Genomic DNA, 14227 nt, shown 5'->3' with positions numbered 1-14227 from the left:
AGTAGAAAGAAACATCTCAGAGGCCTGCTTCCACTGGTTCTATGGCAGAGCTGGATGGCAAGGCGAAGGCAGGAAGGGCAGCTGTGGTTGTAGCCCCGGGACGCTCATTGTGTTGAACTAGGAGGAGATTCGCCAGGAACCTCGCATGGGCTATTCAAATCCTTGTTGCCAAAATGTTTTATATAAGAGCTCACAGAAGAATGACCGGACATGTCATATGCCGATGAACATCATCTTATAATGCCCTCTCATGCCCTTGTTCCTCATGGGCACTGCTTCCTCTTCACTATGTCACTCCTAGCATCCGTGATTGGATTCTTAGTGTAGCTACTGGTGACACAGTGACATTTTGTTTACTGTACTAGTGTGATGTATAGTTCTTGAAGTGTAGTTTAATAACTACTCTGCATTACGCATAAGAGACTCTGCATTACGCATAACTGGCCACATTGGCTAAGTACTTATGGCATTTTGTTGCTGAGCGTGAGGTTGCGGTTTTAATTCCAAGCCCTAGCGGCTGCATTCCAATTCAACCAAAACCGGGATGTTCAACCCTGTAATTGGACTTCTTAAGCACGAAATGGTGTTATCCAGAGTATTTCAACCATTAGCAACCTTGTTCATGGCATTGACAACCACTGAGCTGTGGTTTGGCTGATTTAATGAAACTCAGTATGAAGAGCCTAAATTGTGCATATTGCTTATTAATTCATATTTTTACTCATTATGGTAGCTTAATGGCTGTAAAACACAACTTCATAGATTGGATTCTCAGCTTTAGCAGTCACACTGTGATGGCTGTGGAATGCAAAAACAGTTGTTTACCTACATTTAGTTGAGGATAAGGGACCTCATGTGCCAAAAGCAGTGTCTCACAGCCCACTGTTCAGCTTTAGAATAAAAGCCCATCAGAGACTCTATTTGAAGTTTTTCATTTGCAATAAATTTGAAATATCGCTTGTATTCTTAAGTATATGTGCCCTTTATTAATGGCTGTATAATAGAAGCTTGGTTAGATTCACCTTGAACAACACCCAAATCTAGTTCAGAGTAATAGTTTGTGTTTATTTTATTTCTGCAAGATTGTGTTTTTGCCCTCTTCTCTGGTTGTTTTCCTTGACATGATACCTGCTGAAGGCTGGCATGTGTATGGCTTACTACAGCGGTCAGACCGCAAGTACGATGAAGCTATCAAGTGCTACAGGAATGCTCTCAAATGGGACAAAGTAAGTTATTTTCAAACACAGTATGATGCACACACCCTGTCTGGTTGATCATTAGTTTCACAACTTGTAGCTACTCCTGTAATTGCTGTCATAATTGTGGCTTCCAAATCCATTTGTTGCGCATATTGTTGCAATATAATGACGTAGGCAAAATCGGCAATATGCTTCGACCTTTTATGCAAATCGATTTTTCTTACTCGGGAAGGGGCCACCGAACTTTCTGAATTGTCGAGCAGTCAAAAAAAGCACATATGAATGGGAAAACAATTAACTTTGGTGAATCTAAGGGTCGTCAACAAATGATACGGTTTCATGCCACGTGAATGATATCTTCACATCAGCAGTACAGATTAAGCAAAGCAGCCATCCATGCTTTCGGGAGCACTGCGCCCTTGCGCTGATAGCGTCGCCCACCTTGGGACAACGCTATCGGGAAAAGCACCGGCAGTGGGGAGTGAATGCTTCCTCTACCTCGAGATCACACAGCCTCCAATACTAAACGCTCAGGAAGACAGATTACATGAGGCCACACCGTCTCAGCATGTTCATTCTTTGGGCACATAGCAGATGACCTCTAAACATGCCTCTAAAGCAGGGTGCACAGCTGCGTGTAGGCTCAGCCGCGCTTTCGGCCATGTACAGCCACGGCCGAAATGCGCGCCAGAAATCGTGATGCCCAGCAACTTAACCCCCTTCCCCTCGTGCGCTTGATCGCCAGCTTGCTCCCTTCCCCTCTCATCCTCGCACACTTTCACTCATACTTAAAGCACAAAGTGCACGAGCCACGGTAGGATCTTATCACACTTAGAAATGCAAAGGTTGTGGGTTTGGTTCCCACCTGTGGCAAGTTGTTTTTTCATCCACTTAAATTCTATTAATTTATCATTTCTTCATTCCATTTATTAAGCACAAGTAATTTCCCCTATGTTGTCCTTGGTGTCAGCATTTGCTGATTTCTCATGATAGACCTCATAGGGAACATGATACAGCTCCACTTCGGTGGTCGCAACAGGGTGGTCGATCTTGTCATGCCGCACGCGATTTATGAGGTGAGTTTACAAGCAGCCGCTTGTAATTAAATAATTTGACCATCTGCGTCCACGAAAGTTTCCATTTATTGTCTCGGCATTCCTTTGCGGCGGAAGCGGAATTTCGTTATATTGAAATCACACACACACACACTTTGTTAAAGGTTCTAAATACATGATGTTCTATGTACAAGAGGTTATGAAACCTTTAATACTTCATTATATTGAGAATTTTGTTCTATTGAAGGTCATTATATCGAGGTTTAACTGTATTTCAGTGCATGTGTATGAATAAGGTTTGTTTCCCTATCCTTGAATTCTGAGTCACATGTTCTGTACGAAACATAGATAAAACACACTAATCACACCTTGGCACCCAGCCTTCCTTCTCCAGACATGTTTTTTATGTCACAGACTGTTCGTGATGCTCATTAAGGCACTGGTGATGCCGTAAGATGGCTGCACAGTGCCTGTAGCATTTATAAGTGTTTTGGCACAAAGGCACAGGTGAAGCATAATGTTTAGTTGTGTAAACTTGCTCATCAACTGTGATGTTTGTTAGCTTGCCTCCTACTAAATGTTGCATATTCTAGGCTTTATTAAGAACAGAGCCTAACTTGAAAATAGTTTGAAGTTGGGCTATTCAATCTGGGAACACGTCTAGAAAAAACAGCAAGTTGATGACTCAGGCACAAGAAAACGATTCTGTCCCAGAGTCTGGTGTTTGCGTCATTGTTTTTAATCAAGAATCTAACTTAAAGGCCATCAGTGACTGTGTGATTGTGACAAAGTGCTAGGATATGCTAGAGCTCACTTTCCTAATGCTAAACTTGAATGTTGTCTTTTGAATAATTTTAGGAGATACTGGTATGGTTGTAAGCAATAACTGGGCTTGCGCTCATGTAATCACTGTCATGTCAACTTGATCACAGTATGTTACATTTCTTTGTTCTCTTTTATCACAGGATAATATTCAGATTCTTCGGGATTTGTCACTGCTTCAGATCCAGATGCGGGATTTGGAAGGATATAGGGTAAGCAGTCATTTCCTGGGCAGAAGAAACCAGTTGCTGTTGTTGGGTGTATTCAGAATGTACTCAATTTATGCAACAGAATGTAAGATATTTATTGCATGGAGCACTCTTTCTGTTGCATCAAGTGTCTGCAGCTTCGCTATCACTTCAACGTTCTCAAATTTTTGTGCTTGTTCCTTGGACAGTTCCTCTTGTGAAGCATGCTTTTATTTCAACTGAACTCTTTCGCTGTTCACGTTAGCAGAGGGAAGAAGTGAAGTTCACAGTTGCTTTACCTCTACTTTATTATAGGTAGTATTCCTGTGAACAGCAGCATTATGTAGTTGTGCCTTTTCTTTCAGGACACTAGGTACCAATTGTTCATGCTGCGGCCAACACAGAGGGCATCGTGGATTGGGTTCTCGATGTCGTATCACTTGCTTAAGGACTACGATATGGCGCTCAAGATATTGGAAGAGTTTAGGAAAACACAAACGGTAAGAATACTTTAGTAATGATTACAGTAAAAGTTAGTTAATTCACAACTCGTTAATTCAAAATTTAGGATAATTCGAAGTAGCCGCCGCAGTCTGACCAACAACGTATTGAAAGCAATGTGTAATGCATCCTGGTAATTCATACGGAAGTCCACACCATCGCCGTTAATTCAAACTCCATCGCATCGTGGATGGAGGGAGAGCTAGTGCGCGTCCCCGCACAGGCCGCGCAGCTTTGCTTTTTCCATCAGCGGCAAGGGTGATAACACTGTCGTCGCGCACCCTGTTCTTCGTGTACCAGCAAAAGCGTGAGAGGGTGAGCTGGCGAATGTGGCTCAATCTTGCCTGCGTGAGCGATAAAGGCGGGGCGGAGCATGCTCTCTCCTGTTGCGTGCGAGGTACGGGGGTGAGGCGAGGGAGGGAGTGGGGGATGTTCTTCTCTCGTGGCTGCTGCTTACAGCGCGTCTATGAGGATGCTGTACCTTGAAAGCGATCTGCGACGTGGCTAAAGTGTGCGCCCGCGCGAACCTCATCGTCAAAGCGATCTGCCATGTTTGAGAGTGCACGTATTGCCGGTAGCTTCGTATGCGGTGTGCTTTCTACGTTTCGTTCACGTTGAAGCAAGAGCTGTACAAAGGTCAGTTAGCTCGCTGCTACTGCCGCATTTCCTTACTGCACCGTTTTTCAGCTAGTTTCCGCGGACGTTGAACGAGATATGTTCATGCTTACCTGTCCGAGCGTGACGCCATGCTTATTAATTTAGTAAGTGAATGTTTACAAGTTTATACGGCTGATAAAACTACTATCCTTACTTTATGTACCTATCTACTAATTTGCTCTCGCAATCGATGCTTCGCTTTTTGGGCGAAACTGCGACATCTTTTTTTCTCCGTGCCAGTCAGCACGACGAACGCGCGGATAGAGCCAGCACCATCTTGATGTCGGGGACATCAGACCGCATTGGCCGCGTCCGGTTATGTTGGCTGCGCCGGTGCTTTGAAGTATAGATGTTGTTCACGCCAACACGGCATAGCGTGTGTGCGCGCATGCTCATGCCACGTCGGACTATATACGCGCCTTAACCGAGTGATTTTTTTTCAATGACTTTCGTTAGTTATAATTTTGTATAATTCGAATTTTCGTAGCATACCCGCAGAATTCGAATTAACGAGCTTTTACTGTATTTGCTTTGTCACTGTAGTTGAGGAACCCAACTTGTTGCTGTGTAATGGGTTTGCTTGCGTGCATGAGCGGATGTTAATGACTTTAAAAGAATGTGTCTTTAATTATTTGAGAAAACAATTTTCTAAATTAAAAATAAGATGCATATTTTGTTAGCTCTAGGTCAAAATGCATTATCTGTTTGAAAATGTTGCATGATACTTCGCGTTTTTGAGTTAATAGGCTTACTAGTTCACAAGAGTAATGGTAGATTGCACTACTGTATTCTTACATTTGTGTATCAGGACAGGAGGTTTCGTATTTTAGAAGATACAAAAATGAGAGGCGGGTAGCAGAGCCAGTTTCGGAGTTCTGCACTATCACCTTGTGATGTCGGATTTTGGCAGTGTAGGGTCAAGGCTAACAAATTATTCACTAAAGGGTCCCTGAAACACTTTTCGAAGATAGTAATAATGCATTGCTGATCTGTAGAAGAGGCTCTTGTGAACATGTGAGCTAAATGTTATTGCACCACATGCAGCAGGGAATTTACGCTCTCCTGCAAAAAACGGCAAAAAATCACTTGCTCTTGCTTCTGCATTGTCGTGATGCAGCATCATCGCAAGCACCTGGACCCACCGACAGTGATTGGCTAGTGCTGCAATTGCTAATATTGTCACAGCCTAGTAGGAGACGGGAAAGCCTGTGTCGAGGACGTGTAAAAGCACTTTATCAGCGCAGTCAATGCAATGTCATCGTCTCTGTTTTTCTACTCGCACGCTACTTCAGCGTCATTTTCAGCGCCTGGTACATACCCGCGGCGACCATATAGGATGTGGCAATATTGACTTAAATATAGGAAATAATCGGGTGCTTCTTCATCTTTCTTTAGGCCAAAATTCTTAAAACTTGCCTTTGGCAGATATAAAAATTCTCACCCTTGATCTAAATTACTTGAGGAGGTGGCCATTAGATTGAGAAATCAAAATGTATAATTAAATTATTAGCATAACAAATTTCTTATTTAATTATGTTATGCCACATATTTACAAATCATTGCCGAAGAGTTCGCAAGGCGTATTCACTGGGAAGGAATTCTCAGGACTGCACCAGTTTCAAGATACTCATAGTAATTTTCAAGGTGTCCGACGAAATGCAGTGGCCTTCTAGTTACTTCTCTTAAGACAATACTTTTTTATGCATTGAAGCATGAAAGTTGGAGCACCAATGCATTTCGTCAGACACCTTGAAAATTAATTTCTCTCGACTGGTCCACTCCAAAGAATTCATTCCAAGTAGATACGCCTTGCAAACTCACTGGCTATAATTCATATATTTAAATATGCACAGTATATTAATTAATTATAGGGTTATTAGCACAGTTATGTTAATGAAACATGTTGATTTCTTTTAGAACTAATGGCCTCCTCACTGAGTAATTTAAATAAATGGTTAGAATCGTGCTATCTACCACAGCCCTCTCGGCACCGAGACACTCAACATTTGGATGTGATCTCCTGGCATCTTTGTTGTGTAGCTTCCAGTGAACTAGTGCAGACGAAAAGAGAACGAAAGCTGTGCTTCTGTGCAGTGACTGCACCTATACGTGGATCAGAAAAATTTTTGCGACATGAGATTAGTGAATCAATGTCCTTTAATGGTGAGGCCATTCTATAAGCAGTTAGAAAAGTGTTTTAGGGCCACATTAAAAAGCACTTAAAGATAAATCTCCAGCTGGCAACTTTTGTGCACTAAAGGGATCTAATCTAAGCACATGGGTCTGTAATCATTGATTTCAGCATAGTATCATGGTGAGCTGTTTGGTTATGAAATACAACAGGAGTAGATTAGTTTTCATTTCTTTTGGTTAAAGCGTGATAGTACCCCTTCTCCCAAAATTACCGATAGTGTTTCAAGAGCGTGTCTGCCTGTGCAGTTTGGTATAGTGTGTCTCTTTAGTGTCCCCTTAGCAATATGGCCCTCACTAAGGTGTGATGGAATTATTTGATGGGGCATTACAGCACTTGAGGTGATAAAGAGTCTCTAAATAGGTGCAAATATATTGAAAAACAGTCTGCAGCACTTTTTTTTTTTTATGCCTATACAAGATTTGAGGGCTCAGTGCATCATGATGGTTCTACAAATTCTGACACATGCCTGGGGTGTCTGCTTGCAAGTAGCAAATAGTGAGCTCCAGTCACTGCTTAGGTTTTTCACCATGCTGCATCACAAAGTTCGCAATGGCAGCACACTGTCCTCATTCAAGGAAATCTACAAGTGCAGAAACTATCCTCTATCTATCCAAAATCTTCCAAAGGCCTGTAGAGGGAAGCTGGGGCAGACAGTGTATAGTGTAGTTATTTTGCCTTAAATGTTTGTAATGTGCCTTTCATGGGCACTGTTTAGAAAAATCTTAGGGCAGGAAGTATGCTAGTTTCTTAGAAAGCTAGAAGAAAGAACTGAACACAATTGGTGGCCTTTATGAGCAGATTTAGAGTGCTGTGCATGCCTTGAAGGCACTGCACTAATACTGGCACTGAAACTAGATTTCTTTCTTTCTGGCCGCAGAAGCGTGGGTACGACTACGAACACAGTGAACTATTGCTCTATCAAAACATGGTGATGCGAGAGGCTGGTGAACTAGATGAGGCACTTGGCCATTTAGCACGCAATGAGGAGCAGATCTGCGACAAGCTGTCTGTGCTTGAAACAAGAGGTAAGTGCTTGCTATTTGCATGCTAGCTTTTTAATCGATTCTAGGCTCCATTCTTGTCTTGGGCAAATGTTGTTGTGGAGTTCTAAAGCAACTTCAGACACATATTGCACCCTATGTAAGCTCTCGGGACAACTAATGAGTTCAGTACAGTAAGTACGTTCTTAAAAGCACACCTTGCGAACTTGGTCATAATTTGACACATTCTAGTTAGGGATCCAGATTCTCCTTGTACTAGGCGATAGTCACTGAACTTCATTTAAAATTTATGGCTTTCTAAAGAACAGTGTGTTAAAACTAGAAGCATGTGAGCATAGCTTGTATATACAGTCGAAGCTGGACATATTGAATCTGAAGGGGATAACAAAAAAGCTCTATCTATAGGTAATTTGATATATAACATAGAAATGTTATTGAAAAATTTTCAAGGGAATTTTACAGCTATTTGTTCTACGCAATAATTCGTTATATTTGGTTCTACAGTTGAACCTCGCAATGACGAAATCTGCGGGGAACGCGAAAAAATTTGCTTTCGCAAGAATTTTGTTGTTGTAAAATGGGACAGTTCAGATAGGCAATGCATCGCAGACGGAACCTTTCCTATCAACATTCCACTAGCCTACTTTGGCAAGCTTTGCTCGAGGATATAGAACCGCATTGCTGACTGTACAACGTGAGCCGCATGCGGTGATCAGCAGTGGCAGCACTGCCGTGGAACAATATTTGCGGTCATTTGCTTGCAGAGGTACAATCACTTTTGAGAGATTTTGCATAACTTGGCACCGGACGCAAACAAACAGTGCTGCACGCATGCAAAAAAATTTCTCCAGTGCACACTGTCGCCCGTAAGTGCCGACACATCTGGGGCGGAATGCGAAAGTGATTGTATCTCATCTACCCAAAGGCAGTCGATTGAGATTACGGTCCCTTCGCACCAATTTATGTCCGGTGCTGAATTCGCACGCAATGCCTGTTGAGTGGCACCAAAACCAGGGTACTTGAAGCAAGGGATGCGTATTCCTGGACTATCACTCAATAACGACCCAATATGTGGCCCTCCATGCTGCGACCGCCATCTCAAGTGCAATAAACAATTCCACGTCAGTGGGACGTGGATTTCGTTGTTTTTGTTGCATTTTTCTGACTAAAGTGCACATTACGCACAGCACTAGGTGTGCAAAAATCGTCACATGTCGGTAGCAACTTGCGTGCCGCTGCAAACGAGCGATCAGCAAAGATGGCGGCCATGACGTGTTTCGGACAACCGCGATCGCTTTTGACACTTGGTTGTTTTTGTAAACAAAAATGGCTGCGTCCACGCAAGTTTAATTTTGTGCTATTTTATGCACTTTTAGTGCAAAGCAATTGCATTATAGTGCATTTTGTAGCCTGCTAGTCTTGCGCGTAAAGGTTGTATACAGGGTTATATTCCATCAAATTTCATTGATGCGGGATTATAGTACAGGGACATTTAGTTGTCGAGAGGTGTGAAATGCATTCACTACTGTGGGCGTTCGCCGGGGATACTAAACTATTTTGTTGTCGCGGGATTTCGTTATTGCGAATTTTGGCTATATATATCCGGGTTTGACTGTACTAATGCCATAATTACGCTGGTGGAAGCAGCAAAATACTAAGCTAAGATGGCAACACGGAAAAAATTGTATGGACCGTTTCTTACTTGTACTTCTCTTCCCCCTTATTAAATGTTATTGTCATGTTGCATATAAGAAAGATGGTAAAAGCTGTGAACTGTGCTTCAAAGATTGTGGCAGTAGGCGTGTTTTAATTATGTTTTCTCTCGGTGTCTTATTCAGCAAACCTGCTGATGCAGGTGGGTCAGTATACAGCGGCCGAGACAATATACAGAGAGCTGTTGAACAGAAATCCTGAGAACCACGAATACTATCATGGCCTGATGAAAGCACTACGGCAACGTAAGTCCTCAGTTTTTCACGCGGCTCTAGAATGCTTTTCTATGGCTTCATTTTTTGGATTTGTTTGTAACAGCATTGTGGTCTTTGTTTCCCTAAAGCCTTTTGCATCTTGTCGCTTAAGGGAGGACACAGATCTTGAAAGCCGAAAATTAAAAAAGATATATATATTTTTCAGAAACTATCTGTTTTGGCATCTATAACGCGTAATCTAAACCGTATCAAAACGACTTGCCCCCCAAAAAAACTCGTCCTAAGTTTTAAAAAAAATTATTTTGTGAGCGTGAACGGCAAGAACGAAGCCCAAAATCGCGTAGAAGCACGACCGACTTTCCGGATTCCCAATAATTTGGGCGGCTTCGCGGCACCGCCACGTACCCCGTAGAGTCCACGTAGCAGAACGTGTGGCATTTCCGACGCAATAGCTCTTCGCCGTCCGATTTTCCGGACGTTTTGCCGTGACCGCAGGTCCGAAACGGCAATAATCAAAGGCACCACTGCTGCCGTTTTGATTACTTCGCCACCTCGAACCGGCACTCTCACACGCAGATCCGCTGGCAGCCGTTGCCGCCACTGTGGCAACGCTAGGCCTAGCTGCTTCGACGTTTGCTATGAAGCTTCCTGCTGTTGGATGCCGAGTTTTTTATTGAATTAGCTGCTGTCAGCAATGGCACGGACTCCACCTTTGTGGTCCTCGCGATTGGCTTAGAAATTTGTAAAATATGGTGCGTTGCATAATGCCGGTTCCTGAAAGTCAGCTTTGCCTCTGTACAGAAATGTTACTTGGTGAAGCATACGCAAAAGTATCGCAGTAAAGCATAACAAGCGTGGGAAGGGGATATTGCCACGGAACACAGTATGTATTCCTTAATTATACACGCGTGCACCCGGTATTTCCTGTCACAGTACGAGCACCGATATGCCTAATATGTGTACCGACAGGCCTTCAGAGCATTTTCGAATGTGCCTGTGGCGGTTTGAGCCCTTAAGGGCACTAAGTGACACGCATTTATTTTTTTCCCGCTGGCCGATTTTTCGGATGTTTTCGCGGCCCCTAGGGAGTTCGAAAAATTGGTCGTAGACTGTGCAACTGACCAAGATGCTTCAAATGGTCTTTGGGGCAAACGAGTGGCGGAAGGAGGACAAGAACAGAAATGACCTACGCATTGAGGAATAAACGGGAAAGGAAGCTTTCTGTTGTCGTTTTGAAGGAGCTTGAGCTCAAAAAATAAAATTTTGGCTAATGCCAAGGTGCAGGTGTGCCTCATCCAAACCAAAATAAACTCTTTAAAGCAGTGAACCACAACACTCAGGAGTCGTGTGCGGGCTGAGAGTATGTCAGGACTGAGAGTATGTATGTCAGTTTAGGTTGACTTACGAGCTGTTGAGAGAGAATCTCAATTGTGACAGAGTTCAGGCCTCATACCACTGAGCTTAAAATTGCTATCAGTTGATGGAAATAGCTCATATTCGAAAATATTTGCTTCTATATGCATCTCCTTTTTATTCGTATTTGAGAATGTCTGACTCCATTTGCACTTTTTTTTCGAAGACACTTTATTTGCTGTGCATTTTACTAACCCCTGCCTTCTATTCTCTTTTTGAATAACACAAGCACTACTCCTTAGTATTCAAATTGGATGAAGGCACTTCTTTATTTTTTTTTCATGTGCTTACTAGAGAGTGACAGTATCAGGCGATATGGTTTCAGCCCATCTTGACATAAAACATAGTTCTGCATCACTCAGGGAATTTGGAAATGTCAACTAGGTAGACACCCTGTTTTTGCCTGTTGACTTTCTTCAAGGGCTATTTCATGCTAACACTATTTCACTCATGTGTCTGCAGCATCAATGGGTGTGCTGGTGATCAGAATTAGGTTGTGTTGATGTGTTAGATGCATAAGTTAGCCCACTGGCATATATGGCACCAAGTGAAAAATAAACATGTTATTTTTGTGTTCCCATTAGGCCAAGGGCACCATACATTTTTTTCAATGATCCTTTTGCTCTATGCAGAGGGTGTTGAAGATGAGCTCAAGCTGTTTGAGGAAAGCCAGGAGAAGTTCCCCAGGGCCCAAACGCCTCGGAGACTGCCACTCAATTTTGCCACAGGTGGGCTGTCTGACTGGCTATAAAGAGGGGTCCCTAGGTCCCTGCTCGCCTTTACTATAATATCAAGCTCCATTCTCAGCCTAATTCATTGTTGTGCTTGCAGGTGAAACGTTTCGCACGCTAGTGGACAAGTACATGCGGAAAGCACTTCACAAAGGTGTACCGCCACTCTTCGTAGACCTTAGGCCTCTCTACAAGAGTCCAGAAAGAGTTGAGTACTTGAGAATCTTGTTGCTTCTTTTCTTTTTCATTGTCAAAATTCCTTTGGGCCAGACTCCCAGGGCACATAAGGAAAATTTAGAAGTTTGGGACTTCATTATACCTCTGTTTGTCCTCTAAATGGCCTCTCCCAACTTCTCTTTTACTTCATATAAGCACTATCATTAAAGGGCCCCTCACCAAGTCTGGCCATTCTGAGCTGACAAGCACAGAGCATACAATGCGTGCTAACAATCTGAAATTATAAAACGAACACCGTTTGCCCTTCTCCTCGCGGCCGCTGCGCTCCAAGCTGGAGGGCGACGTACACATGCTTTGTAGTGCGCCTACATACACGTGTTTGTGCTGTGACGTCGCTTGTAGTGACACGTGACTTCGAGAATTGTTCAAGGCAACATCTGTTTATGCAATCTGTTGCTTGAATAGACGAACTAAAGTTTAGAAAAATAATAAAACACACAAACCGAATATCTGCGTGTGTTTTTTCTTCTTTTCATATTTTTCCTTTGTTTTTACTTCGCACTACAGCAAAACAGATGTACATCCGTTTCGTCTACTGACATAGCTTTGGTGTCTGGGTGACCTGAAACTATGTCATTTTCTGCCATGTTCCAGCATGCGATCATGTCCTGTGATCCGCTTGTGTCTGCCTCAGTATTTGTGTAGCACTGACTTATACCGCTAGTCAGGTGTCCTCGTGCACAGTGTGCAAAATTGTGTGCTGCTTGAAATGAGACAATCGCAGCAGCTTGCACGCAACGCCGTCAGCGGAAGTGCGCCACGGCGCTAGAATAGTGAGGGAGAGGGGGGGGGGTGAGAAGGAGTGGCTCGTGACGTATGTGTGACGCGACCCTCGAGCTCCGGTATGAGAAAACGCATGGAAGGAATTTCGCTTGCAGAAGCTAAACGAGGCAAATGGAGAGAATGTCTCTCTTGGCAATGGCGCTCACCTCCTGAAACCATGGGTTCGCGGCACTGCAATATTTCTATCTCGGTTGTTAACGAACCAATGTGAAAAATTTTTGTGGCAGAACGCTCCTTAGGGGTCACGTAACAACTTCCAGCGTAGAACCGAAATTTGCCATGTGGCCTGGTAAGGAACCCTTTAAAGCTGCACACTAAAAATGTTTACAAATCAGAGTGGAACACTGGCAAAACTTAATCTGTTGGTGCATATGTATCTTTGGTTTCAGGTAAAAATTATCGAGCAGTTGCTGACCGGTTATATTAGTTCACTAAAGAAGTATGAGGTCTTTTCTGAAAAAGGTAAATGTGCTTTTTGGATTGCTTTTAGATTTTTGTGATTACTCTTGAGACCAGTGTGGACTGACACTTGGTGAATGTTTGTGTGCAACTTGCAGAAAAGGACTCGGAAGAAAAGGAACCTGCCACGGCGCTCTTGTGGACTTACTACTATGCAGCACAGCACTACGACTACCTGGGCTGCACTGCCAAAGCGTTAGACCTAATAAATGCGGCCATTGAGCACACGCCAACACTCATTGAGCTGTTTGTCTCCAAGGCTAGGATATACAAGGTGAGCACATTTTTTGTGTTTTTTTCCCTTTGTCTCTGTAGTATGGCACACAGTAGTAGCTACAGAAGTTACAAAAGTGTTACAAAGGCCAAGCAATGAAATTCGGAGATGTTTAGCGATAGCTTGGAACAACTATCCTAACATGAACACTTTGTCACCTGCACTGGCGCCTGTCCCTAAGCAAGGCATTCTCAGCTATATTTGCAGTGCCCTTTGTACAAGCTATGGTAGTCCAAATTTGTTGTAACTGTTGCTCTATTGAGCCTGGGTAAAATTTCATCATATATTTACAGCTTGTTACATCCCTTGTCTTGGCTTGCCAAATGTATACAGTTAAACCTCGATATAATGAAGTTGGTAAAATCAGCCATTTGCTTTTACTATATTGAAATTTTGTTGAATTGAAATTTGACTTTTTGTGCAAATAAGTACAGTTGCCTTACATTTTTGTTATGTTGTTACGATCTTGTTATGTCATAACAAGAGGTTATGAAAAAGTTAAGTGCTTCGTTATATAGAGATTTAACTGGACTTCACTAGGCTGATGAATTGTCATTTGCATGAAGGGTGTGTAAGTTATGAGGCTAGGTCTAATTTAAAAAATAACAAGAATGTAGTCCCTAGTAGAACATCTTGGTTTAACCAATATTCCTGAGCATTGTGAAATACTTGCCTTCTGTGAGGGGCCCTGCAACACTTATCTTGTTTCTAGTACAGTGAAACCTCGTTAAACCGTAGTCGGCCGGAGCTCGGAAAAAGTACGTACTAAACGGTAGTACTGTTTA

General features: G+C 42.9%; 1 protein-coding gene across 1 annotated transcript in view; it reads left to right on the top strand.

The window, feature by feature from the left end:
• The window catches only part of Naa15-16 (N-alpha-acetyltransferase 15/16), a 119863-nt gene that overhangs the window by 4765 nt on the left and 100871 nt on the right, over positions 1–14227 (top strand). Inside the window, exons 4-12 of the mRNA XM_070535211.1 lie at positions 1138–1226; positions 3220–3288; positions 3630–3764; positions 7494–7641; positions 9456–9575; positions 11591–11686; positions 11790–11896; positions 13099–13171; positions 13267–13442. Coding sequence (XP_070391312.1) covers positions 1138–1226; positions 3220–3288; positions 3630–3764; positions 7494–7641; positions 9456–9575; positions 11591–11686; positions 11790–11896; positions 13099–13171; positions 13267–13442 — 1013 coding nt within the window. The remainder of the gene's footprint in view (positions 1–1137; positions 1227–3219; positions 3289–3629; positions 3765–7493; positions 7642–9455; positions 9576–11590; positions 11687–11789; positions 11897–13098; positions 13172–13266; positions 13443–14227) is intronic.

This window comes from Dermacentor albipictus, chromosome 3, assembly GCF_038994185.2.
Source record: "Dermacentor albipictus isolate Rhodes 1998 colony chromosome 3, USDA_Dalb.pri_finalv2, whole genome shotgun sequence".
NCBI lineage: Eukaryota > Metazoa > Arthropoda > Arachnida > Ixodida > Ixodidae > Dermacentor > Dermacentor albipictus.
Note: the sequence above shows the minus strand (reverse complement) of the source record. Positions and strands in the feature narration are given on the sequence as shown.